Below are 27,810 nucleotides of genomic sequence, written 5' to 3' on the forward strand. Positions count from 1 at the left end.
CGTCAAAGTGCAAGTAGATAAATAGGTACCACTCCAGCGGGAAGGTAAACGGCGTTTCCGTGCACTGCTCTGGTTCGCCAGAAGCGGCTTAGTCATGCTGGCCACATGACCCGGAAGCTGTACGCCAGCTCCCTTGGCCAATAAAGCGAGATGAGCGCCGCAACCCCAGAGTCGGCCACGACTGAACCTAATGGTCAGGGGTCCCTTTACCTTTACTTTTTTACTCTACTATTATGCCACAAGAAATTTGTCTTTACAACCAAAAATCCTGTGGCACCACAAAGACTATGTATGACTGAAATTTGTATATTGGTGTTTGCCATATCTGGTATTGCTAGGGGCAACTAACACTCTCAACACCTCTAGTAGCAAACTCAGGTGGTGAGTGTGCATAGCGTCCAAATCACAGGGCATCCATGATGCTCACAGGGTGACCTTGGACCAGTCACTCCCTCCCAGCCTAACCTACCTCACAGGGTTGTGTGCAAGCTTGAGCTCTTTGAAGGAAAAGTGGGGTATAAATGCAATGAACGAACGAATGAATGAATGAATGAATGAATGAATGCTAAACGGAATGATGAGGATGAGCATGTCAAATACCAAATGTTGGAATCCTGTGTCAGATCAAATTGCAACTCCCGTTGCGTAACATCTGACGCACCTATAACAAATATTTCACATCAACCTTCGCAGAGGTGGTTTTGCAGGAAATCTGGCGGAGGGGGTGGGTGGAAATAAACTCTTTCCGGACCTTTCTACCTCTACCTCTCTCTCTCTCTTTTAATAATACTGTACAGTATATATTACCGGTACATCTCGCGGCTACCAGGCTGTAACCCTAGAGGGAGCTGCGTATTTGCCGCTTTGCCGGCTGCCTGCCGCCTTCCTTTCGCCTTCTCTCCTTTCGCCTCGCCCCTCCTTGCAGCGGAGGAAGCGGCCGAGAAGCAGCAGGAAGGCGGCCAGAGAAGGATGCGCTAGCAGCGGCGCCGCATCCCGAGCTCGCCGCGCAACCCCAGGGACAGCTCGCCGGAGGGAAGGGGCGCGGCGGGAAGGCGGGTGAGTGGAAGCGAGTCCGGGGCGGCGGGGGACACATCGGGGGCTGCAGGATGGACAAGGGGCGGCAAAAGGGTCCGGCGGGTGCTGCTGGCGCTGGGCGCCTGCTCCTCCTCGGAGCCGGAGGCGTTTATTGGCCGCGCCTCAGCCCAGCGGAAGGACATCATTCTCCAAAGGTCCCCGAGAGGCGGGAGAGCGAGGGACGAGGCCGCCGCTCACGCCATGCCAGGGGGCCCGGCCGTGGCGAGGGGCGGCGAGGGGAAAGGGACCCGGCGCTCCCGGGCCAGCCAGGTCGCTTCTCGGGAGCCGCGCTGCCGGGCGCGCCACGCCGACGCGAGGAAGCGACCGGCGGGCTCGGCTGCGGCCGGCTAGGGGGGCGCGCGTGCGCGCATGGAGCTGAGCGGAAAGTGCGGAGTCAGCAGCGCCTCGGGGAGCTGCTGCTGCAACTGCAGGGAAATGGAGCCGGCTTCTCCGCCAGGCTTTTTTCCCCCTTTCCCCTTCTAGACGCAGCTACTTGAGATCTGGCAAGGTTTAAACATCCGGAATACGATCTCTCTCTCTCTCGCGCGCGCGGGTGTGTGTGGTTGTTCATCCACCGCATGCATGTGGGCTATCATTATTACTAGTACTATTTGGAGTTAAACAAGCTGTAGCTTAGGGCCCCACTCTTTTGGGGGCCACCAAAAAATTTAAAGGAAAAAAACAACTGGATGTACATTTCCAAAATATAAGATAAAAAAACAAATAAAATAAAACCTACATACAGCAACAGTGTTTCGTGTTGTGTAGGCTCCTGTGATGTAAGTAATGGGCCCCCAATCATTTTAAGTTAAGAGCTTCATAATTATTTCACTATTAATATACTTCTTCTTAATTGTATTGCTGTTCAACAATTACTCTGATAAAATACATATTTTGAGATGTGCAAATGGCTTTAGATTAAGGTTACCAGATTTTTTTCCAATGAATCTGGGGGCACTTTTCAACTTCAGTAGGAATCATATGATTTTGTCAGGGTAAGGTAAAGGTAAAGGGACCCCTGACCCATTAGGTCCAGTCGTGACTGACTCTGGGGTTGCAGCGCTCATCTTGCTTTATTGGCCAAGAGAGCCGGCGTGCAGCTTCCAGCTCATGTGGCCAGCATGACTAAGCCACTTTTGGCAAACCAGAGCAGCGCACGGAAATGCCGTTTACCTTCCCGCCACAGCGGTACCTATTTATCTACTTGCACTTTGACGTGCTTTCGCACTGCTAGGTTGGCCGGAGCTGGGACCAAGCAACGGGAGCTCACCACATCGCGGGGATTCAAACCGCTGACCTTCTGATCAGCAAGTCCTAGGCTCTGGGGTTTAACCCACAGCGCCACCCGCATCCCTTTTTTTGTCAGGGTACTGATTTGTAAATCCAGGGACTGTCCCTGGGAAATGGGGACGTCTGGTAACCTTACTTTAGATACCTATTAGATCCATAAATTACGATATAGCATATATTAAACACAAAAAACAGCGACAATTTGTAGTTGACAAAGGACAGCTGGACATATAAAGGGCCCCATTACCTTCAGTAGCATAACGCCTCATCAAACCTAAATCTGGCCCTGCTGGCAAACCACAGCACCTCAAGTTATTCCAGAGTAATGACCAAGTGGGGATTTGAGCCCTGGCCTTCCAGGTCTGACACTTGTAACCAATAAGTGCCAGGGTGTGATCCTGAGGATGCAGGATCTAGGAGAGGGTGCATCCTCCCCATTTTTCTAATGCCATTATATTAACGTGCTTCCGTGGCAGCTACGTGATTGCTTTGCACAGCACTGTCAACGTGCAAGAGGAACAAATGCTTCTCTTGCTCCACGGCTACAACTGGGGAGTTTGAATTGTGAGGTGGATTAAGCTTTCTCCGGTGCCCCCCCCCCATTGATCTGCAGCTGGTGGGGCAGGACCCACAGCTCAGTCTGACCCTAACTCATGTCTTAACAGTGGCACTTTTATTGTGTGGATATGTAGTAATAAAGTGAAGAAAAAGGTCCCCAAGGTTGTCCTTTTCATGTTTTAAATGGCTGATTCAGCCCCTTCTGCAACTGGCTCCTATGCATATTGATTACGGACAGTGCTTTTTCTGAGGGGACACAGTGGTACGCATACCCCTAAACATTCTGTGAATCTTTGTACTTTTTTCCATTTACTGTATTTATTTTCCCCGATTTGAACTATAAAATGGTGATTTTCTTGAGTCAAAATGAGAGTACCCCTAAATATTTTTTAAAGGAAAAAAAGCACTGATTACGGAACAGTTCATGAAGTGGTTCATAGGTGATAAATGTGTTTATAATTGGTCCTTTTGGTCTCAGTGGTACTTGCTTCCTAGACGGTAACAAGGTGACTTCTTTGGAATGTGCATAGCTGCTACTGGATTTTTTAGGAACGACAAAACACAGCCACCCAGAGTGGCTGGGGCAACCCAGTCACATAGGCGGGGTACAAATGATAACCACCTTCTTCTTCTTCTTCTTCTTCTTCTTCTTCTTCTTCTTCTTCTTCTTCTTCTTCTTCTTCCAGTTTAACACACAATTTGCACTTGAGAAGGGCATTTTGAGTTATAATGTCAGATAAAGATGCTGTGTTAACTATGGTATAAAGTAGTCCTAACTTTCTGTACAAAAAAAGGTAGTGGGGAAAATCCTATTTGAATTGGGGGAACATTGAAGTTGTTGGAAAAACCAAAGAAGAAATTGACCATTCAAGTTGGGATATAGGGAAATGGGATAGATAGATAGATATACAGTGGTACCTCGGGTTAAGTACTTAATTCGTTCAGGAGGTCCGTACTTAACCTGAAACTGTTCTTAACCTGAAGCACCACTTTAGCTAATGGGTCCTCCTGCTGCTGCCGCGCCACCGGAGCCCGATTTCTGTTCTTACCCTGAAGCAAAGTTCTTAACCTGAGGTACTATTTCTGGGTTAGCGGAGCCTGTAACCTGAAGCGTATGTAACCTGAAGTGTATGTAACCCGAGGTACCACTGTATTCAAAATATAATATTAGTTCAAAACTAAAATGCAATTTTTTACATAGTGCATTAAGGATGCTTTTATACGACTCTTAATTGTATATAGAGGCTTGCATTTTTCTAAAGAGTTTTTAATGTTTATAGATACATTGTAATTGCATAGTAGCAAATCACACACACACACACACACACACACGACTTTACCAGTGCCTTAGGCTGCATACACACCATCCATTTAAAGCATGCACACACTCCCCAGGAATCCTGGGAACTGTAGTTTATTGAAGGGGTAAACTGCAGTTCCCAGGATTCTTGTGTGAGGGTAATGTGTTTTAAATGTATGGTATTTATGCAATCTTAATCTTCCCATGTGGTAACTGTGGTGTCCTCTAGGAGTTAGTGCACTGGTGGGATGGAGAGGATTGACATTCCTCAAATGTTCCTTAATGAACTTTGGTAAGTTACATTTGTTCCCTAAACTTCAGCATGTATCTCTCACAGTGTGTATAGATGCCAAGCCGGTCATTTTTGATGGGAAAATAACACATACAGTGGTACCTCGGGTTACATACGCTTCAGGTTACATATGCTTCAGGTTAAGAATGGACCTCTGGAACGAATTGACTACTTAACCCGAGGTACCACTGTATTGTCATTTGATAGTGATCACGTCTGATGTTTTTTGTTTACCTTGTTAATGTTATTTATAGTGAAATATTGGGAGGAATTTCCCGGGAACTCAATGGGGTTCACTTCTGAGTAGACCTATATAGGGCTGAACCATTATAGACCTCATCTCTGCAGTTTCTGTATTTGCATAAAACAGAGATGAGATCTCACAGTACTACAGTGTATTATGGCAAAAACTTTCATGGGCTAGAAGATGTTGTGAAAAAAATGTAAACAGTGAGATCAAATGGCAATGAAATGCAAACAGTACTATCTGTGACAATTCCACTTCAGAGTAAATGTATGCCAAATAAGAGTAGTGATAATTCACATCAGCAGTAATAATGCAATCATGGATATTCATAGTGGGACAGAAAGCCCCAATCCCTATTAAAGCAAAATATAATAGAACAGAACTTCTCCATAACTTGTAATCAGTTTCATGCCGGAGTCTCTCTTTGTTTAAAAACAGCAGCAAAATGCCCTGAGCAGTTGAAATACAGTGGTACCTTGGTTTACAAACTTAATCTGTTCCGGAGGTCCATTCTTAAACCGAAACCATTCTTAGACCGAGGCATGCTTTACCTAATGAGGCCTCCCACCACTGGTGCCCTTCCACTGTTGGGATTCCGTTTTTAGACTGGTGGCACTGTAGGTTAAACCACAGAGCCTAGGACTTGCCGATCAGAAGGTCGGCGGTTCGAATCCCCGCAACGGGGTGAGCTCCCATTGCTTGGTCCCTGCTCCTGCCAACCTGGCAGTTCAAAAGCACGTCAAAGTATGGTTAGGGGTCCCTTTACCTTTACCTTTAAAGTTCTCAAACCAGGACACTATTTCCTGTTTTGCGGAGTTTGTAAACCAAATCGTTCTTAAACAGGACTGTTCTCAAACCGAGGTACCACTGTATTCTACTTCTTGCTGAATGTAAGATTTGTGCCAGGGTACTCTTATGTGTAGAGACTGACCTATTTGTCCATGCAGAATGCAGAAGGGCGGGGATGACATTATAGCATATATCAAGTTGGAAGATGAGTGTAGTCAATGAATCCTTGATGTGTGCCTTTCATGTAACTTGCATTTAAGCTTTAATATAATTGTCACATGCTTTTTTTGCATTTCATTACCACTTGATCTCACTGTTTACTTTCTTCTTTGTATACCCAAGTACCTGCCAACTGAAGATAACAGCTTTATGCATCTGATGAAGCAACAAGGCCTCGTTATGTTTGGCTACAACAGTCTGACATGTCTACCTCACTGGAAACTGTTACAATGAAATAATGCATTTTGCTATCAGGACTGGGTCAAGGGTGGGCAGGTTATTGCAAGGTTCTGAAATAGTTTATCGATTTATGAAAATATTTATATGCCAATGTATCATAAAAATATATCACAGCCATTTACAACAATATAGAAACAGAAAACCAAGCCCTAAAAAGTTAAAAACAAAAAGAAATTAAAAACAAACACCATTGTGAGGGATGTAGTCTTAATTGCCTGCATAGGCCTGGTGGAATAGAAAGATTTTCAGCAGGTGTTGACAAATTGGCACAGAAGGCGCCCACTGTTACATCACCTTCTAGGATGCCAGTGTAATGTTTCTTCATAACTCTGAAGTTGACATGTTTCAACAGTTTCCCAGCCCTCTTTTTAGTGTTGCATGGTTTTTCATAATTTAGTCAAAGGTAAGAGCACCTAGCAGAAGTGGCCATGAAAATCACTGAGAAAGTTCATGTTCTCTTCTATGTGTATCTCTACATATCACTGTAATTGAAATACATTATCATTACTAAATGTATTACTTGGCGTTCACCAGCAGGCTTCAGGGCAGATTGCAGCAATCTAAAATTCAGTACTGAAAGCAGTTGAAGCAAGTCACAGGAATAAGATGATTCCCCAAAACACATATCTTTGGTATCAAAAGCCAGGGCAAAGAGGTACATCTTTAGCATAGCATCAAAGCTGTATAATGAAGGTGCTAGAAGGGGTCAGCAACTGTTTTCAGCCGTGGGCTGGTCCACCATCCCTCAGACTGGACTATATTTTTTGGGGAGGGGAAAAACGAACGAATTCCTATGCCCCACAAATAACCCAGAGATGCATTTTAAATAAAAGCACACATTCTACTCATGTAAAAACACACTGATTCCCGGACCGTCCGCGGGCCGGATTGAGAAGGCAATTGGGCCACATCTGGCCCTAGGTTGCCTACCCCTGTGCTAATGCAGCTCTTTGGGCAGGAATTCCACAACATATGAGCTCCCACAGAGAATGCCCTCTTTCAGCTTCTGAGGGTGGTGGAACTGCCAAGAGGAGTCCTCTTGGGAAGGAGGTGGTCTTTGGGATATTGTGACATGACCTTATTGACATTGTGTTATCTGTGTGTATGGTGTATGAAGACAATTTTCTGTCCCAAGGGGCTCATCCAAGGCGGGTGAAATAACAGAGAAAGGAAATGGAAGTGAAGGCAGGGCTAAAGGGGTGAAAGCTGTGCACCCCTTTCAAGACTCTGTGAATGTAAATGTCCTCTGTGTACAGCCATCAAGACTTGTAGCCCTAGGTAAACCAAGCTCACTCAGAAGTAAGCTCTGCTGAATTGAATACAGTCTGTTCCCTAGTCCTGCAGTCTCTCATGGCCAACCTCCTAGGGGCCACATAGCAGTGATGGGCAGGGCTGGAGCAAGAGGTGTGATTCTTGCCATCATACAGTAGACCGTTCAACAAGTAGCGTAAGTCCAATCACAGAACGGCAACCCCGTGCCGCCACAATGGCAAGGGTAACACACTGGAGAATATGAAAAAGTTTTTCAAAGCTGTTTTTCAAAGATTGAACTGGATGAGATGTTCTTCAATAGGTCTTGAGTTGGCCTGTGAATACTTTCTTTATCCTGAGCAAACCGTTTTGTATGACTGGTTTTTCAGACTGATGAAGCGTGTAGCGAAACCTGTAATATATCTAGAGAACAGGTCTCCTTTTGCCCACTTGTGTTATTCTCACCAGGGTGGTGGCTTTGATTTGCCTTCTTGTGGTTGATCCATGCATACGGCTTTGTGTTTCCAACTCAAGACTTGTTGAACGGTTCATTTATCCAGTCTGTATAACATTTATTGCACATGTAACATGATAAGATACAGTTGTACATTTATCCACTCCATGTTTACAGTATCTCCAGGCTTGGTTTTGCACATGGCACCTTAGTATGTTTGTTGCTTGGATGGTTACAAGTCTATCTCTAGTCTAGCTATTATTCTAGTAAATTTGGTTTTACACTTATAAGCCAGTTTGTGGTGGTGTTGTTTTGTTGCATGTCAACACTACAGACTAAAAGCCCTAACAGAGCAGAGGGGAAGGACCATGAGATGTATTCCTCCTACAGATGAACACACAAGAAAAGGAGACAGATCAAAAAGTACAGTAAACCCAATGCCCCAATGGTGGCGTAACTTTTGACTGCACAGCAGTTCCCAGCATGAGCCACCACTTTGCAAAACTAGACTGTCTGATGTGCCACTTTCCCAAACTCAAGTTTTGTTAGGTTTGCGGTGATCTGATAATGCATATGACAAGCAGTTCAACATGGCACAAGTTGGAACCCACCACGCAGTCACATTTAACCTTTCCCTTGAAGAGATAATTTTCTGGTTATCTGCCTTACTACATTTCATCCACGAGAAATATTGCTCCTTTATAAAGGACTGTTTGGGATCGACATTCAGTCCCTTCCATGCAATAAATCATTTTATGTGCGTAGCCAAGACTTGGGACATTCCAAACACACACTTAACTTCTGAGATTGTCTGGCTAGCTGTATGGCCTGAGAAAACTGGAATTCTTTTTTTTTAAAGCAGCATTCAATTTGAGTTCCAAGCTCTTTTGAGAATCCTATTTGACCTGCTTGTCTTCTCCATATAATTTCCTTGCAATTTGTAGCAAACCATTGATAGAACCTGTGATATACTGTGATAAAGTAGAGGAAGGGGGCAGGATAATACAGAGGCGTAACCAGGATTTTTGCTGGGGTACCAGGCCTTTTGTTGGGGGGGGGGCAGAACCTCAGTTCGCTATGTATTTTTATTGATTGGGGGTGGCCCAATGGCCTGCTTGCTTGTTTTAAGGAAGCATATATGCATTTCTTAGAAAAGGATTACCCACCAGAGGTGATTTGTCATTCTCTGGAAACACAGACCCCACAGACTGAACTTCTGCTTGCAGGAAATGGATTTGAATGTGGCTAACTTGAGGTATTGATGGGATGCCTCAGTGGCTGTCTCTTGTCATGTCAGTGACCTGACAATTGTGAGCCTTCTGCATATTGGAAAAATGAATCACCCTGAGCTGCTGGAACTCACATCTGATCTAGGTTATTATCAACATCACATAGCAGCTTCATATATTACCACTATTACGCTATTGTCATGCATGCTGCTTCTCAGAGCACAGAAGGTTAGGTCCCTGCCTTGAGCAGCTTACAAGCTAAATTTTGACACAGATGAAATAACAGAGGACTGGAAGAGAAGTGGGGGCAAGGGTAAACAGAGAAGCAATATACAGCTTTTTTCAGTTGCGTATGCTTAGGCTTTGCGCCTCATTTTAAAACAGCTGTAGGGTTGCCGGTTTGTTTCCAGGTCCAATTTAAGGTGCTAACACTGATTGATCTGTGTTAAATTATTTTAGAGATCTATTCTCTTAAAAAAAAAATACTTGTTATTACAAGGTTTGTTAGATTCCAAATGTATTCCCAATTTGCTTCTTGTTTCCGTATTGCTTTTTTTATGGATCACTTATGTAAGAGCTTACATATTTTGACAAAAGAAAATTTTGCCTAAGGGGTTTGGATGCAGAAGGAAGAGTTTGCAAAGCCATGCCCCTGTATGTGTGTGTGTGTAATAAATACATACTGTGGGAAATGGAAACATAGATAAGGCAAAGGTCTGTTTTATAGTTGGGACCGAGTAGGCAGAGTGCCTACATGGCACGCACCTTCTGATAAGATCAGAATGTTTGCAATCTCCTGGCATTGCTGCTGCATCCACATCCATTCTGCCAGCTTCTAGTTTCTGGCAACTGACTCTTTTGATTTCCTCTGTGGAAACAAATATCACTGGTGTTCCCTAGATTAACCCATTCCCAGCTGGTTAACATTAGAACTTGTGCTGTCTGAGTGCTTGAGTCCAGTTTGATTGTGGGTTCTTGATCATATGTAATGTGTTCTTTGGATTGTTTTAATTTGATACCAGCTGTCGTCCTCTATTTGCTCTTATGACTGGCCGCCTTCTGATTCCATACATATAGTTACAACCTTGTGGTCCATTTTAATTAATCTAAGATAACTACAAGGTCTTGCTTTCCAACACACAGTCACTGAGACATGTTAGAATTCTGGAAAGAGTGGGGAAATCCCACTGCTTCCCATTGCCTAGCCCTCCTCACTGTGTTTGACAGCTTGTTAAATCCATGCAAAGTGATCTGAAGTATTATGCAAATAAGGGTCTTATCTTAATTACACAAACCTGAAGAGTTCTTGGTGGGAACATTCTCTCTTCCTATTATTTTCATTTCTGTGTGCCCCTTATTTTATGTCCGTGAATAAGTTTCTGAGTCCTTGAAATGTGATATACAGGTGCTTATTATAATTAGGATTATTCAAAATGATTTACAGAGGGGGCAGGGCCCTGTCCTTGAATACTGTCTAAAGTACAATGCATGGTGATGACGTTAGGCAAATAATCACCAGTCACAATTGAGCTGGCAACAGTTATGAGTTTACTAATAAAGAAAATCTGTGTATGACCAGTTCCTGTACCAGAAAAGATTTAGTCAGCCGGTGAGAGCTAATTCAGCAGCACAGAATACTGTATTTGGCATATGAAAGATCCATTTGCTAACAAAAATTGCAACACCAAGTTAAAACTTGGATTAACTTCCAATGATTAAGATTCTGATTAACAGCACAAGTTATAACTAGAATAGTGATGGAGGTATTTTAACTACCAGTGTTTTGGAGTGCCAGGGGAAGGGAAGACACAAGTTACAGAAAATCTGTAGCACAAATCTCATGTAGAGGGTATTATTCCTTTTGTCGTCGTCGTCGTCCCCCCCACCCCTATATTTCACTCTTAAGGTCCCAGGACGGGTTACAACATTTTTTACTATATTAAATATTAAAGGCATTTAAAAAATGCTGAAATGGTCAAAACATTAATAAGAAAATTCCACGGACATGTTTTCAAGTGTTGCATGGGTTGTTGTTTTTTTTTGTTTTTTTGGGAAGATCAAACAGTACATTTTATGTCTGTCAAAGGAGGTGTTATGCAACATGGCAGCTAGGTATGTTTAGCCTGCAAAAGAGGAGGCAGAGGAGATATAATGGCCACCTTCAAATATCTAAAGGGGTGTCACATGGACGATGGAGCAAGCTGGTTTTCTCCTGCTCCAGAAAGTAGGACTCAAATCAATGGCGTCAACTTAAAAGGAAGGCGATTCTGACTAAACGCCAGGAAGAACTTTCTGACTGTAAGAACTGATAGAAAGTGGAACCGTCTCCCTAGGGAGGTTATGAACTCTCTCCTTCATTGGAGTTATTTAAGCAGAGGTTGGCTGGTCATCTGTCATGGATACTTTAGTTGAGATTCCTGCATTGCGGGGGGGGGGGGGCAGGTTGGACTAGATGAACCTCAGGATCATCTACCTTATGAGGTAGCCTTTCTGATAACATCCCTCACTGGAATGAAATCTGAAAATACAAACATACCCCAGGTGTTTCATTGAAACTAAGTCTTTAAATGGAAAATGGTTTTCCATAGCTTCTCAGCCTTTTGCCTAACATCAAGTGTGAAAATCACTGCTTTTCATTTAGTCATAATGCTACAGTAACATAACGTATATTACGCTGAATTGACATTTTTAGCATTAATAATGTGCATTATTTGCATTATTAAGCATGTTGGGAGTCCAGTTGGAGCCCACTGTCATATTTGTCATCCCCTCCCCCCCATATCTGAAAGACTGCTTGCCCTCTTTCTTGGTCCTCTTGAGAGCTCCCCTGCTTAGGCCAGGACATTCTCTGTGGCATTTCCTAGCTTGTGGAATTCCGTCAGCACGGAGATGCCTTTTACACCTTCATTATACAGTGGTACCTCAGGTTAAGTACTTAATTCGTTCCGGAGGTCTGCTCTTAACCTGAAACTGTTCTTAACCTGAAGCACCACTTTAGCTAATGGGGCTCCTGCTGCTGCCGTGCCGCTGGAGCACGATTTCTGTTCTCATCCTGAAGCAAAGTTCTTAACCCGAGGTACTATTTCTGGGTCAGCAGAGTCTGTAACCTGAAGCGTATGTAACCTGAAGCGTATGTAACCTGAGGTACCACTGTAGTTTCTGATGTATGCTGAAAACATACCTGTTTGTTCCAGCCTTTGACACCTGAATTATGTATTTTCAGGACCTGTCCTTCTCCTGTGACTGTTATTAGTTTTGACTTTTAAACACTGATTTTTAAAAAATACTGTATCATGTCCTGGGACCTGCTGGTGAAGGGCAGGTGGGAATAATAATAACAAAAACAACAAACCTTTCAGAAGTTCATTATGTCTTTTGCGCGTTGCAGCAGGAGTTTGGCGTGTCATCATTTAATCACACCCAAGTCCATGCTGATTACTCTCCATTTTCCTCTGCAGACTGTTTGCTTGGTGATTCGTTTTACAACTTCTCGTGTTTTAAAATCAAGCTAAGAGGTACATAATCCACCAGGTTGTTCTCTTTCCAGCTTAAAATATATTTGCACAGAGATCCTGTCAGAATGAAAGTAACGGCGTTAGATTGTTGAGTGAAAATAAGGTATCATCACTCTGTTCTTTGACCTGCTTCTTTCATTGTTGTTTAGTCATTTAGTCGTGTCCGACTCTTCATGACCCCATGGACCAGAGCACGCCAGGCACTCCTGTCCTCCACTGCCTCCTGCAGTTTGGTCAAACTCATTCTGGTAGCTTCGAGAACACTGTCCAACCATCTTGTCCTCTGCCGTCCCCTTCTCCTTGTGCCCTCAATCTTTCCCAACACAAGGGTCTTTTCCAGGGAGTCTTCTCTTCTCATGAGGTGGCCAAAGTATTGGAGCTTCTTTCATTACCTCCAGTGTTTCCCCGTCTCTCTCTCTTAATCATCTGATTTATTTATTTAAGGTGCAGGAATGGGTGAAAGAGGAATGGAGAGATTTTCCAGGAAATAGCCACTCAACAATTCCTTGTTCATTTCTCTCTGTTGTTACAATAGGGGAAGCTGAAGCTCTCTAGAAGTTGTTGGACTTCAGCTCCCATCAGCCCCAACCAGAGTGACCAATAGTCAGGGATGAAGGGAGTTGTAGGCCAGCAGAGTTGGAGGGTTACCGCTTCTCCACCCCTTCATTAAAAACTTAGTGACAAGCAAATTCAGTGGGCGGCCAAAAAGTTTTTGCATGGAGTTGCAATCATAGGGAAATCTGCACATCTCTTTTAATTTCTCCCTGCTGCAGAGCTCTTTAAGACACAGCAGTCTTAATTCCATCATAGCCAAACACTGATTCTGTGCTTCAGTATTACCGTATTTTTCGCTCCATTGGACGCAGTTTTTCCCCTCCAAAAATTGAGGGGAAATGTGTGTGCGTCCTATGGAGCGAATGTAGGCTTGTGCCATAGCCGCACACAACCCCTCCGGCAGGGAGAGGCTGCACGGTGCTATGGCTTCTTTAGCTCCACGCAGCCTCTCCTGGCAGGAAGAGATTACGCGGGGCTAAAGAAGAAGCCAAAGCAGCCAGCGGGATCCATCCCGCTCGCTGCCTTGGCTTGTTCCATAGCCACGCGCAACCCCTCCGGCAGGGAGAGGCTGCACGGGGCTATGGCTTCTTTAGCTCGATGCAGCCTCTCCCGGCAGGGAGGAAGCCAAAGAGACTAAAGAGGAAGCCAAAACAACCAGCGGGATCCATCCCGCTGGCTGCCTTGGCTTGTGCCATAGCCACGCGCAACCTCTCCGGCAGGGAGAGGTTGTGCACAGCCTGTACGCTGCTCTTTGGGGCTGGGGGGGGGAAGATTTTTTTTCTTGATTTCCCTGTCTAAAAACTAGGTGTGCCCTATGATCCGGTGCGCCCTATGGTGTGAAAAATACGGTATTTGTTAGAAGCGGAATTAGTACTTTCCAATTGCATGAAATTCAACAGGTCAAGCATTACCCATCATTTCTCCTCTCCTCTGTTGATTTCTGCCTGCCATCCATGAAAACTCTGCCAGAAAGAGAAGGTAGAAGCCTCATGTACCAGGCAGATATAGCATGACCTTTCAGCACAAACACATTTTGCAATAGTTTTGCCCACAGTGCCTATCCCTGAAAAAAATGCTCATGCTTCTGGCAATCTGAACATTAACTCTTCTTATACAAGAGATCATTTCCCTTATTGTATGGCTCCCACCACCACTACTGGCCATTGTGACCTTTTCAAAACATACAGTGGAGTTCACTCTTTCCCCTTTATCATGTAGATAGGCACAATTAGCCATTAAGTATGTTTCCCCACCCCCACCCACAAAGTGGGTTTTAGTACTGCTGCTTGATGCCTCCACAGGAAAGATGATTCACTGTGGAGCTACTTGATCCCAGACTTAGGCTGGTCAAATGTTGATCTCAGTATGTCAAACCAAACTGAGGACAACTAGACATTAATGAACATCACCACTTTCATTTGGTTTATGGCTGCTTCACACAAACTGACATTTCCTATGTGGAAGTTGCATATTCACCACGTGTCTATTTTGCTGCCCGTGCACATGGCAAGATTCAGTTGTCAACTGTAGCATTCAAACAAGATGGACGCAGTTTCCTCAACCAAAATGGCTTCCATGAGGGGAGCGTATCTTGTGGGAAGTGGACCTGTTTACAGCCAACTGTTGCATGTTCCCCAGTCCTAGTTCAACACTAAACCAGCAACAATGAACCTTTGGGCCTCCTGATGTTGTTGAACTACAGATCCCATCACCCCTGCCCATTGGTCATGCTAACTGGGCAGATGGCAATTGGACTCGAGCAAAACCTGGAGGGTTACATTTTTCCTCACCCCTGCTCCAGCCTTTGTGTCTTTAAAAGTAATCTGAGCCACAAATGTCAGCAGGTGACAATGTTTCTCTCCAGTGCCTTGAAGGGCTGCCCTTGCTGAGTCATATGTATTAAATTTATGTAAAATTAGCAGGGAGCCTGCAGTTTGTTTGTTTTCTGGCAACCATAAAATGCCTTGCCAAGAGTAGGCGGCTACAGTTTAACCATACTATTCATTAGAGAGGTTTACTCTTGGTAACTGAGGAATGGAATGGCCTCTTTAATGCTAAATATGATGCAGAAATGTGGGTCCTTTGCCTTTCATTGATATTGACAACTTCTATCTATGTTCTAAGGTTCTTGCTGCATAGGAGCTAATGGAAGAAATTCTCATATCTTCCCCCTGCAACATGAGCTGCTGTATTTGAGGTCCTGAAAGCTCCCGGATATAGCAATATTTCTCTGTTTTGCTCCCAAGTGGGTTAGATTTCTCCTTTTCTGAATTTGGCTCACTGATGCTCTTTGGGTCCCCACAATGAACTTAATTTTGAGTCAGACAAAATGAACTCATTTTGAAGATGCTGTTTGCATTCCAAAAATGAACTTACTTTGAGTCAGACAAAAGGAACTCATTTTGAGGATTTGGGCACCGTCGTCAATGAGCCAGCCGTCTGAGAAGCATTAGTTACGAGATATGGTCTGCTTCTATTTCTGCTGCAGGTAACTGAATTTTGAAATTATCCCTGAGTGCAATTTCAGGCGTTTTAGAGGATTTATTCAGGACACTAGCATCACAGAAAGGAATAGGCTGTCTTCAGTGTCACTTTGCATTCTGAAGTATTCAAAGGATAGTCTTAGAGCTAAACATGTAACATTGCATTAGCTGATGCATTTTCCTTACATATCTTGGGGGTGGACTTTTTGCATACGCATATATAGTCTCATATACAGTTGCCTTGGAGTACACCCAGGCATTGAAATCAGTGGGATTTACTTCTGACTAGATATGTATGAGATTGTGCTGTAAGTTAGCAAAAGAGGTGGGAGGCAGCTACACTCCCTTTATAAATGCAGCACTTGTCAAGCTCCTTAGTACTGCTTGTTTTCCCACTATGAATACTTCTGGTCTTAAATATTTTTTACTTCTCCTTGAAGCATATGCATATAGTATTCGGTGTACACACTATTGGTTTCTGCATTGTTGGTTCCCATTTCCCTGGGTTCTTTCTATCTGGACACTCAGAAAATGGAAGCTGTTCCACACACACTGATACTTGTGGATAGCAAAGAAACAGTGGCTTTTCTGCTTTGAACTGGGGATGTGAGAGTAGAAAGTTTTCAAAATGTTGGTGAAAATGCACAGGTTTGTCTGTGACCCCTTCATGATAAGGGGACACATGTCATGGGTTTTTATTTCATTTAAAGTACCGTATTTTTCCGTGTACAAGACTAGGTTTTCCCCCTAAAAATAATTAGGGGGCATCTTATACACAGATACATCTCCCCCCATTTTCTTAAATCTGAGTCCCCAAAAATAGGGGGCATCTTATAGACGGAACAATATGGTATATGTGTAAAGCATGTTGTACTATCAAACTAATGATGACAATTAGCTATGTTGGTTGTTATGTATTCTTTCCTTGATACTACACCATCCTAGGGACACGGGTGGCACTGTGGTCTAAACCACTGAGCCTCTTCGGCTTGCCAATCAGAAGGTTGGTAGTTTCAATCCCCACAACGGAGTGAGCTCCCGTTGCTCTCTCCCAGCTCCTGCCAACCTAGCAGTTCAAAAGCATGCCATTGCAAGTAGATAAATAGGTACTGCTGTGGCAAGAAGGTAAACGGTGTTTCAGTGCACTCTGGTTTCTGTCACGGTGTTCCATTGTGCCAGAAGCGGTTTAGTCATGCTGGCCACATGACCTGGAAAGCTATCTGTGGACATATGCCAGCTCCGTCAGCCTGAAAGCGAGATGAGCGCCGCAACCCCATAGTCGCCTTTGACTGGGGTCCTTTATCTTTACTACACCGTCCTGTACTGATTTTTATTAAGGTAATATAATGCAATTTTGAATAGCGGGCATGAAATAACATTCAGCCACTTCTGGTTTGCTCAAATGGCTTCAAATCCTTGTTTGGTTAAAATGGCATTGACTTAAATGAGACTATGGGCATGATGAGCAAGGCATGGATTTCAGCAGCATTCTCCAGTAGCTCTGGTATTACTTGACTGGCATCCTGTATCTGATACTTCAGTTCCTGAAGTTGAGGATACTGAGGTTCCTGATTGTTTTCAAGTCACTGAAGAATACCAGTGTGGCTGAAATGCATTTGACAGTTTGAAATTTTAATCCGCAATCATAGAATTGTATAGTTGGAAGGGATCTCAAGGATCATCTAGTTCAACCCCCTGCAATGAAGGAATACACAGCTGTCCCATATGGGAATCAAACCTGCAACCTTGATGTTATCAGCACCACGCCCTAACCAACTGAGCTATCTAGGCATGATACTTGTGGACTTTATGGTAGTTTTCTCTGCATGAATGCTTGTTCCAAAATGTTGGCAGTTAGCCATCTGTTTTTAAATTCATATATTGCAACTGTAGTTTTTGGCTTCATTACATCCATTTAGATCTTCTGCTAAAGCATATTTTCTTCATGCTATTTCAACATAGAACTATTTTGTTGTTCTCCTTTGGACACCTGCATTAAAAAGAAATCCAGCATCCCTGCATTTTTAAATTACAGGTGTCCATAGGAATCTTGGGTTCCTGATCTGCTTTTCAAAAGCCTTGTTGAGGCACACTTTGAGTGCCTGTCTCAGAATTTATGAATAGTAAGTGGAGGATTCTAATAGCTTACTTGAAGGCAAACAGCTATGATTGAAATAAGCCCAGTGTCCTCATTCTATTCGCTATTGTCCCAGCATTCTCCCATCAGCAGCCATGCATTTAGCAATTAGAGTTGAATCTTATAAAGATGCTATTTCTGGCATGTGTAAAATCATCCTGAGTGTATATGAAATGTTTTACAAGTATGTTAGTGGGACCTCAAGTTTTAATTGACAACAGACTTTCCGCCGATAAGGGAGTATTGCCAGACAGTTAAGGTTAAGGAACAAGGCTTGGATAGTGACACAGAGAGAGACAGAATGTTTTCTAAGGAGTGGGAGAGGAGACTCCCAGGACTGAGGGGAGTTGGAGGTGAGTAAGAAAAGCAGAGAGTCAAATTACTGAGAGGTGGAGCTAAAAGGCTCTTCAGGGAAGAGGAAGCTGCTGCAATCACACAGTGAGTCACATTACCCAAGGATTCTTTCTAGCATCCAGGTCCAAACTTTTGACTCTCAACACTAACAAATTGGTTTCTCTGACCCTTGAATTTTTGCAGATTAAAGCTGTTCTCCCAAAGCTCCCCTCCAGCATGGCTTCGAGGAGGAATAGCAGTGACCCAGCAAACAGGAGGAGGACAGAGAGACGCAGATCATCCCTGGAAGTTGCCTCAGGTAAGAGATATGACTATCTGGATCTTTTGCTTTGATTACTGTAAAAGGATGAGTGGAACTATATCCTCAACCATTGCTTTCCTTTGCTGATCTTAAGATCGGTCTTGACCTTATAAGAACATAAAACCAGTCTTGCTGGATGAGCCCAAAGCGTTATCTGAAGCCCAGCTTTCTGCTTCCCACAACAGCCAATCAGATGCCTCTGGAAAGCCCAAAAGCAGTACATGAAATGAGAGCCCTCTCCTACCGTTGTTCCCCAGCAACTGGTTGCGTGGCGAGTTCCCACCCCCCACCAGGATAAATAAAGACACGAGACACCATAATTAAGGTTAATTGGGCGAATTAGGCCACAACTTTATTGAATTCAGGAATGAGAGGCATTGGCTTAGGCATTGGTCCTATCGACTATCCAGCTCCAGCCCATTTGCTGGAGACACGGGGAAGGGTTAACACTTTATCGGGAGAGTCTCCTGCCGAGGCACGTTGACTAGGAGCTCCCCCGGGTCTACAAATTGCCAATTGGGAAAAATTCCTACCATACCCCTTGCGGTGACAGACCGAAGTCCATAGCAAAGTCAAAGACCTACCTAAAGCATACCTAAAGGGAGGGAGGGTGGGAAAACGTGAGGGCTAGCCGGCGAAAAGAGGGCGAGCCCCCTCTGCGCCGGCCCTAAATAGGGCAGACCTGGCCGGGATTCCCCTGTTCTCGCGGGGGCTGAAACCAGCCCCCGCTCACGTGGGGGCGGGCGTGAAGCCCGCAACCCCACCTCCTGGGCAGGCCGGAAGTGGCTTTACCTCACATCATGAAAAGTAGCTTAGTTTATGGCCATCCTGACTAGCTTTCCTTAGATTTGTCTAATTCAATTTCATTTTTTAAAAAATAATATTTATTAAGGTTTTGAGGGTTACAAAAAAAGACAGAAAAAACACCAAATTAAGCAAAAACAAAGGTATACATCACAATAAATAAGAGAAAAAGAGAAAAAACAAAACAAAAAACAAAAAAACAACAACAGAGAAATACAAACAATTAAGACACAAATCCAACCTTCCCATAACTTAACTTTCATTTGCTTGTTTCCTTGATCTCCTCACACCTCCCTTTTTTGTATTCTAATTCAGTTAACTATTTCAGCAAATCCTTTCCATCTTTCCCAATTTTTGTCCTGTAATTTATCTTAAACTGATGTAACTTTACTTTCCCTCCTTTCACCAATTAACAATCTATTTTTTCTTAATCCTTTATAACATTTCTGCTAAAACCACATAACTTCATTCCAACATCCTTCTAACATTCCTTAATTTTACAGTGTTTCTGTAAATAAACTTTAAATTTCTTCCAATCTTCTTCCATCGACTCTTCTCCCTGGTCTCGGATTCTGCCAGTCATTGCTGCCATTTCCATGTAGTCCATCACCTTCATCTGCCATTCTTCCCGGGTGGGTAAATCTTGTGTCTTCTAGTACCGTATTTTTCGCTCTATAACACGCACCCGACCATAACACGCACATAGTTTTTAGAGGAGGAAAATCCGTGGGCATGCCACCCGTAGGCATTTCCTCCATAACACGCACAGACATTTCCCCTTACTTTCTAGGAGGAAAAAAGTGAGTGTTATGGTGCAAAAAATATGGTACTTTGCAATAAGTATTCTTGCTGCTGTTGTAGCATACAGATTCGTCTAATTCGATTTCAAAGCCACCTAAGATGTTGGCCACCAGCACGTCTTGTGCCAGCAAAGTCTATACAGTGGTACCTCAGGTTACAAACACTTCGAGTTACAGACTCCGCTAACTCAGAAGTAGTACCTCAGGTTAAGAACTTTACCTCAGGATAAGAACAGAAATCATGCGGCGGCAGCGGGAGGCCCCATTAGCTAAAGTGGTACCTCAGGTTAAGAACGGTTTCAGGTTAAGAACGGACGTCCGAAACTAATTAAGTTCGTAACTAGAGATACCACTGTGCTTTAGCTCTGCTCTGTACTTCTGGTTTTTGTCTGTCTTGAATAATTCAGCTTCATTGGATGTCTCCAGATTCTAATATTATGGGGGATAAAAGATTTTATTTCCCTTTGGTATGTGTGTGGAGTTCACAGGCAACCTTTCCTTAGATACATACAAGAGAGGCCTGTTTCGTTTTAACTATGTAACAACAGTGCACAGGAAACCACTGATTTATAACAATTATCTAAATACTTAACGCTACACTCAAGTCAGTATGCAACTGTTTATTTATGACATTTGTATGCCATCCCGTAACATATAGTTAAGTAAACACAACTGAGATGCAAAGTAAAACATAAAGCTATTAAAAATAAAAATAATCCTACCATTAAGTACTGCAGATTTTAAAAACAGAGGGCTAGATTCCCTACATTATTTGAATGGACTGGTGAAGGTGTGTAATACAGGCATGGGAAAATGTGGTCCTCTGGATGTTTCTGGACTACAACTCCCATCACCTCTGACCAGTAGCCATGCTGGTAGTAACTGATGAGAGTTGGAGCTCGACTATGTCTAGAGGGCCACAGGTTCCCCATCCCTGATTCAGTACATTCAGTGGAAGGTGCAGGCTGCAACTGTCATCTATTTCCTCTCCAAAATTTCCAATGTGCCTGTTATAAAGGAATCAGTGCAATATAATTAAAAGTGCCAAGACTGAACTTAATTCAAAATGCTGAATGTGTTTTGAGCAGTCTATCTTAGTAGCCATTCTAAAAATCATTACATAGTCACTGTGTTGGGAAATAATCATAATTAAATAGAACGAGAGAGAGAGAGATTAAAAAATGGATAGTACATAACTGAAAAAGTGTCCGTCTCCCCCCCCCCCCCCGTTGATGATATCAATTTTATCGTTGCTTGTTTGTTTATTACATTTATATACTAACTTTTCCTCCAAGGAGTTCAAGTGGTGGTGTACATGGTTCTCCCTTCCCTATTTTGTTCTCACAACAACCCTCTTAGGTTAGGATAAGAGACAGCGACTGGTCCAAAATTACCCAGTTCCTAGTCCAATACTCACTATTACACCAGGACAATTAACCCACACAATTAAGACTGGGAGATAATCCTTATCTCCTCATTCAGAAGTGTGATCCTTCTCTGCAACATCAGTCTTTTCCTTAGAATAATTTCCAGAGTGGTAATTGTGGTATAGTACAATTTTGTTCACAGCATATGAAGGTAGCCTGGTAGACTCATTAAAAAGGAAAGCCAAACTGTTACAAAATAGTGAGTAAGCATCTCCTACCTCCTCCCACATTCTGTCCATAGACTGCAATGTAAATACAGATTCTGTTGTTCAACATCAGCCAGCTTCTCTCCCCTACCCTTTAAAATGTTCTTTGTGGTCTCTGTCCTGATTGAGAGTGCTGGAGAACCTGAAAGCTTGCTCACTACTTGGTAATATTTGGGTTGGCCCAGGAAAGTTACTGCTTCCTATGAATTTTGGAGACTTGTGCACAGGAGTTTGCTCAGTCTTGTCTACTCTGACTAGAAGGTTCTTCCCAGGATTTCAGGGTGGAGACTATCTCAGCCCTACCTGGAGATGCTGGGAATGAACCCGGTGCCTTCTGTGTGCAAAGCGGATCCTCTGTCACTGAGCTACAACCCTTTCCTGTGTTTACTTAGAAGCGCTACTGCATTCAGTGGGGCTTACTGCCTAGTAAATGTGTCTAAGATAGGGGTCAACAGCACATTGTTTCATCATCCCATAGTTATCCTGCAGTCAATTGGAAGCCACAGAACCCGCGTTGGACGTTCGTGTTCCAAAGAACGTTTGCAAACCCGGAAAACTCACTCCCGGGTTTGTGGCGTTCCGGGAGCCAAAACATTTGACTCGCAAGGTGTTCGGGATCCAAGGTACAACTGTATTTGAGTTGGGCACACTCCTGATGAGCAAAATACTTTGCACAGGATCAGAGCTTGGAAGGTGTGTATGTGGAACCTCCCAAAGCTCTGGTGCAGGCAGGGGAAGGAAAGTTCAATTGCAAAGACTTGCCTCAGTGGTGAGCCTTCATGCACATTTTAACCTGTTCTACTTGTGGACTTGCGAATGAGTCGTTGTAGCTTTGTCAGTAGTATCCCATGTACAATTCTATGTTGCTTTGCTTTGGCTTTATCTTTTTAGACAGGATTACATTGTATAATTTGTATCACAGCAGTATCCACACTTTATTTTGTCTGCCCTGGATCTTCCAACATTCAGCATTGTTGAATGTCCCCGAGTTCTAATATTGTAAGAGAGTTTGTGACAGATTTAGTATAGTGGAAGTTAGAGAGAATGAAAGAAACAACCAGGTGGAAGCCAGGCAATTATTTCCTTGGATGGGGCTCCTGCTTCCCGCTAGCAGTTCAGATGTCAATACTTCTTTGCAAGACAGTTGGCACGTCTAATTAAAAATGAAAGCTGGCTTGTGTTAAGCTCAGTGGTTTGTTTTTCTACAAGTTGCATCGTGGCTGAGTTCAACAGTTTACTCCTAGGCAACTGTGCATAAGCCAAATTGCAGCATTCTAACCACTTCACCACCCTTGACAGGCTCACTTTTCTATGGCTCTTGCATTATATACTGCTGCTCTTTGGGATGTGTGTGTGCGCGAATTATTAGCTGCAAATTCCTCTTTTAGTGTGTGCAAAATGCCATTTCTCCTTGTGTCTCAACACTGGAGTGAGCTTTAAGTGTGTGCAATGTGGGTCTAGAGAGAGATGTAGCCTCAGGACAGGTACTTTGCTTCCCGATCCAGAGTTTATAGAGTGATGCTGTTATGACTGACTGCTCGAATTGCATCATATCTTCTGGTGTGTTGTGGTGATGCAGGAGGAGTGGTCCTCAGTGTGGGAACGGCTATAATTATATAATGAGAACGGCCTCCATGTCATACATGTGCCATGTTCAGGGCTGGTATGAAGTCACACCATTAACCGGGCCATGGCTAAGAATTTTGAACTAGAGGAGATGTAATGATGCATTTTGAATTTTGTATTTGAGATTATGTTTGTTTTTGTAAGCAGCCTAGGGGTTCCAGTGGAAGCAGTGCACAAATCCAATTTGTGGAAATAAAAAGTACCCTACAAAAGCACAAGTTACTTGTACCTTTTAAAAGTAAAAGGATAGAACAGAATATGCAGATTTGATGCATGTTTTAAAAAGCATTCTATATGAATATATCAAAAGCGTAAACCAGGTTGACAAATACACAAGTTGGCCTTAATGCTCCTGCTTATTAAGGTTGCCAACTTACTCGAGTAATGTTTAGAGGTGCAAAATGCATTTTAATCATGACACTATTTCCCTGTGCCGCCCATGTTCTCCCCATGACTCTGCCCCATTTCAGCCCTTTCATGGGTATATCTGTCACGGCAGTAGCATGTCTGAAGTTCTGTTGGCATGATGCTGGTGGTGCTCTGCTGAATCCTGTAGCTCAACCTTTCCCATCCTGGTGCCCACTAGATATTCTGGACTATCCCTCCCATCAGCCTCAGCCAGCATGGTCAATAGCTAGGATGCTGGAAGCAGCAAAATTGGGTGGGTACCAGGTTGGAAAAGGCTGTTTGTTACAGTATATGGAACTTCAGTACAGGATTGTGCTCTGAAAGAGTGCAGTCTAACAGGAAAACAGTGACACTGCATAACAAGTGTGCTCATGGGCTGCTCTCATTCATTTCAACATAGCATGTGAGCAGGAAGGCATCCTGAGGCATTGTGCCTTTCTATTTAAATCTTATTTTAAACAAAATGAAAACGGAGCAGCAAAACAGGAAAAGTTCGTGATGATTTGAAAATAGAAATATTTTCCGTTTCAAAGGTTTTGCTAACTTTGCATAATAGGTTGCCCCAAACCTTTTATATTTTGACCACGTCCTGTTTATAAAGCCAGTGTTTACAAAGCAAGATTTCTGCCTTGTGTGAACCAGGCATGATTTCATCTACTCAGCCGAGCCCAAAGCACATTTGGTCGCTTCTGGTCACTCAAAGGCTGCCACCTCTTCCTTGAAATCCTTTGTTCCTAGGCGTTTTTCAGGTTATGTCCTCTGATGTTTGCTTTCCCCGTGTATGAAATTTGTTGTTGTTCGGTGCTCAGTTGACTCATCAGTGTTAGTGAGTCAACAGTTACAATTCAGCTAGATTTGTGCAAAGGGAAACATGCGGCGGCAGAAAGGGGAGTTCAGTCCTGCTTTCTGCAGCCATGACTTTGCCGGAGATCACACGGTGGGTGTAGTTTGCAGGAAATGTGGTGGGCCACGTTTGGCCAGCGGAACAGAGGTTCCCCATCCTTGATGCATAAGAGTTGCATCCTTCTTCTTCTTCTTTGGCAATCACTCATAGCCGAATAAGATTGTTTTCCATAAACACAGTTTTAACAGTGGGTCTGTGACTGTGGAGGCCAATTCTGGATCCCCACATCCTTCCACAGTGGGGACATAGATTTCCGGGTGGGAGCTGATCACGGCAAGGGTTTGCCAAACATGCCTTCCTCTTAGCACATTTCTCTCTTTCATCCTGAGTTTGAGCGTCTTCAAAGCCCATTACATCTTTGGTAAAGGCTGTTCTCCAATTGGAGCGCTTGCAGGCCAGTTTTTCCCAGTTGTCGGTGTTTATACTACATTTTTAAAGATTTACCTTGAGAGAGTCTTTAAACCTCTTTTGTTGACCACCAGCTCCATGTTGGAGTTGTGTGACATTTGTAAGCAGCTTAATGTGTGGTTCAGCCTTACCTTGAGAGCAGTGTGTGCACCAGCCCCATCAGCTGCCCGGAATATGGGGAGCTGGGCTGGAAACCACTGCTCACTTAAGGTGAGAGATCAACTCCTTTGTAGGTATACCTTTTGCAACAGTTAAATTTTGGTGTGTGGTCACATCCCACAATGTAATAGCTTGTCATCCTTTGTATAAACAGATCTCTCTCTGGGAACCTTAAAGGTTATCAGAGTTTTGTTTTGATTTTTAAGTGACTCTAGTATTGGCAAGGTTTGGCATCCCTAGAGAGCTTGGCTTGAAAAGGGGCATTATCAGGAACACCTGCAATATAACTTTGCAGATAAGTTCTTCCTCTGGATTTTGCTTCACATAGGATATTGGGTGTTGCTAGAATCTCCCTTCTCTATAGCAAATATTCAGTGGCTGGCCCCTGTGAGCAGCTGCAGAGTTCAGGAGATTGAAATAGCAGTTCACGGGGAGCAGAATTTTTATCAGGATTGTGGCAAGGGGTGAAAGGGTTAAACTCTGTGGTCCGAGTGCTTCTTGCTCCCACACATACCCCTGAACTCAGCTGCTGCTTTCCTTTTGAAAAGTGTGCATTCATTTGGCTGTGTTTCCCTTGATGTACTGGATGCTTCTTGTTCCAGAAGAGGATAGAGATACAGGAATCCTTAAAAAAAAGAAAAAAGAACAATATTTGAAGACATGAGTGTTTTTCATTCTCGTTGTTTGCAACTTGTGGGTGGTTAGAATGTTTGCAACCAAATTGTACCCTGAGATGAGTCAGCTGTATGGTTTCATTTTCACAAGACCCCACCCAGGACTGGTCTGGTGCAAGGCTTTTATTGTTTGATTTATTGACAATGCCCGTTGCTGCTTTCAAATGCAGTTTTAACGTTTGTATAAACAGATGTCTCTCTTAGGACGCCATGGTATCACTATTCCTTAAAAGGGACCCTGCTGTTTTAAGTGTTGGCATTGCCCTCTGCAAGGATCAGCATTGCCTTATCTAGTCTGGCCTGGTGAGCTGCTTGACACCCATCATGGTTTGCCAGCCATGGGCAATCTTACCTTATTCACATTAGGGCTGGGCAATATATCAATACATCATCCAAAACCATTTTCAAGTTCATGTCATATTTTTGACCTTGCAATATATTGTGAATCATGATTTGTGTGTACTACACAAAAATCACAGTGGGGAAAACCGTGGAGCCAGCCATTGCCTCTACATAGCTCCATCCTTATTTCAGACATTGCGATTTATCAGTACAGTGGTACCTCTGGTTGTGAACGGGATCCGTTCCGGAGGCCTGTTCGCAACATGAAAGGAACGCAACCTGCAGCGGCGCATCTGCGCAGGCGCAGGTTGTGATTCGCCACTTCTGTGCATGCGCGTGATGTCATTTTGCACGCATGCGCAAGCAGCGAAACCCAGAAGTAACCCTTTCTGCTGGATACAACCTGAAAAAACGTAACATGAAGCAAACATAACATGAGGTATGACTGTATATCACAAAGTTTAGCTGGTGATATATCATGTTGTTGAAAACCAGATGTCACCCAGCCGTAATTCACATAGATATTCTGGTGAAATCTGTGCCTTGGGTCATCAACAGCATGGAAAGTGTAGAGCAGGATATACTATGGCTGCCTTCACATGTTACTGTAAACCATAAGCTGTGGCGTACCATAAAGGAATAAATTTCACTCAACTTCCCTCCTCCCCATTAATGTTGGAATGAATCAAGCCACAATCCTTGGCTTAGCATCAAGTAAAAAATGGGTCTTGCTTTGTTTCATTCCCCGCAAACCACTGTTGGTAAGCCAAGAGCAAACCTGGGCCACAGCTGATTGTTAACCACAGTTTTTAGTTCCAGTATAATGCTAAGCCAGGGATCAGGGGTTGTTTCCTCACAATGCTAGCAGCAAGGAATAAATTGGATACATTGCATGCGCAGTAAGTCATGGTTTGTGGCTTATTATGATGTGCAAACACGGCTAATATCTTACTGAACGGACAGTTGCTTAGGTGTTCACTTTAAACTGCCTAACCTACTGAACGTACTCTTTGATGAAGCATCTTCCACCCCTCCCTGTTCCCTCCATCTCATGAAAGAGTTAGACCCTAAAAAGGCCAGGGGGAGGGGGAAAGGGCTCTTTCAATGAAAGTTATGCTTAAGAATTCCATGGCACTTTGCATCTACATACTATAATGCAGTTATTGATTAACTGATGCAAATGACTGTTTAACTTCTTGGAAACTTGAACATGGTTTGCAGATAACAGTTCGGGAAATGTAGCATCCAGTCACATGACATTTCTCACTCCTTGTTACAAATGACCAGGTTTCCTTTTGTGGTAGCATGTGCACCTCTGTAAAGTTTCCAAGTGGTAAATATAATCATTTGCAGCTTGTTGTGGTCATGTTTTAAGTTGTGCCGGGGAAAGATTTGATAACACTGCATACAGCAAGGAGTTAACTTTTCACCTGATTTGCAGCCTAATATAAACTTCCACTTGGCCACGCTGGAGCCAACAGCACCAAAGTGTTCAGCAATGTGTGCAAGATTTCAGGAGCACTGTATAGTTTTACCTCCATTTAATAGATGGCGGATTTAGAAGGGCAATCTGTGCAGGAAACTTGCTTCTGGACCCAAATGGCTCTTGCCCCATCAGAGGGTCATGAGAGGAAGGCAAAGGAAGGCACAGCTCTTCTGTATTAAGAAGTCTTTTAGCAAGATCCGAGGCATGCTTACTAGGAAGTAAGTCCCATATTCACCAAAGCTTACTCCCAAGGAAACATGGCTAGGATTGCTGCCTTC

The 27,810-nt window shown here is 43.5% G+C and overlaps 1 protein-coding gene and 1 long non-coding RNA gene across 4 annotated transcripts in view; one reads left to right on the plus strand and one right to left on the minus strand.

The window, feature by feature from the left end:
- Nucleotides 1–877: 877 nt before the first annotated feature.
- Nucleotides 878–27,810, plus strand: part of BAK1 (BCL2 antagonist/killer 1) — a 40,325-nt gene continuing 13,392 nt past the window's right edge. The window contains exons 1-2 of one of the 3 annotated variants that reach the window (XM_079980940.1): nucleotides 878–1,056; nucleotides 18,171–18,285. In XM_079980940.1, the coding sequence (XP_079837066.1) occupies nucleotides 18,204–18,285 (82 nt within the window). In that variant the 5' untranslated portion in view covers nucleotides 878–1,056; nucleotides 18,171–18,203. Of the gene's footprint in view, nucleotides 1,057–17,012; nucleotides 18,286–27,810 lie in introns of those variants that run through there. The other 2 variants (XM_079980938.1, XM_079980939.1) reach the window with 2 other exon arrangements.
- Nucleotides 11,047–26,480, minus strand: LOC307218573. The gene is made up of 3 exons (XR_013840010.1): nucleotides 21,538–26,480; nucleotides 12,296–12,515; nucleotides 11,047–11,066 (listed from the first exon to the last, which is right to left on the minus strand). It is a non-coding gene; the product is annotated as an uncharacterized lncRNA (long non-coding RNA).

The sequence above is a fragment of the Podarcis cretensis genome (assembly GCF_951804945.1).
Source record: "Podarcis cretensis genome assembly, chromosome: 6".
In the NCBI taxonomy this organism is placed as follows: domain Eukaryota; kingdom Metazoa; phylum Chordata; class Lepidosauria; order Squamata; family Lacertidae; genus Podarcis; species Podarcis cretensis.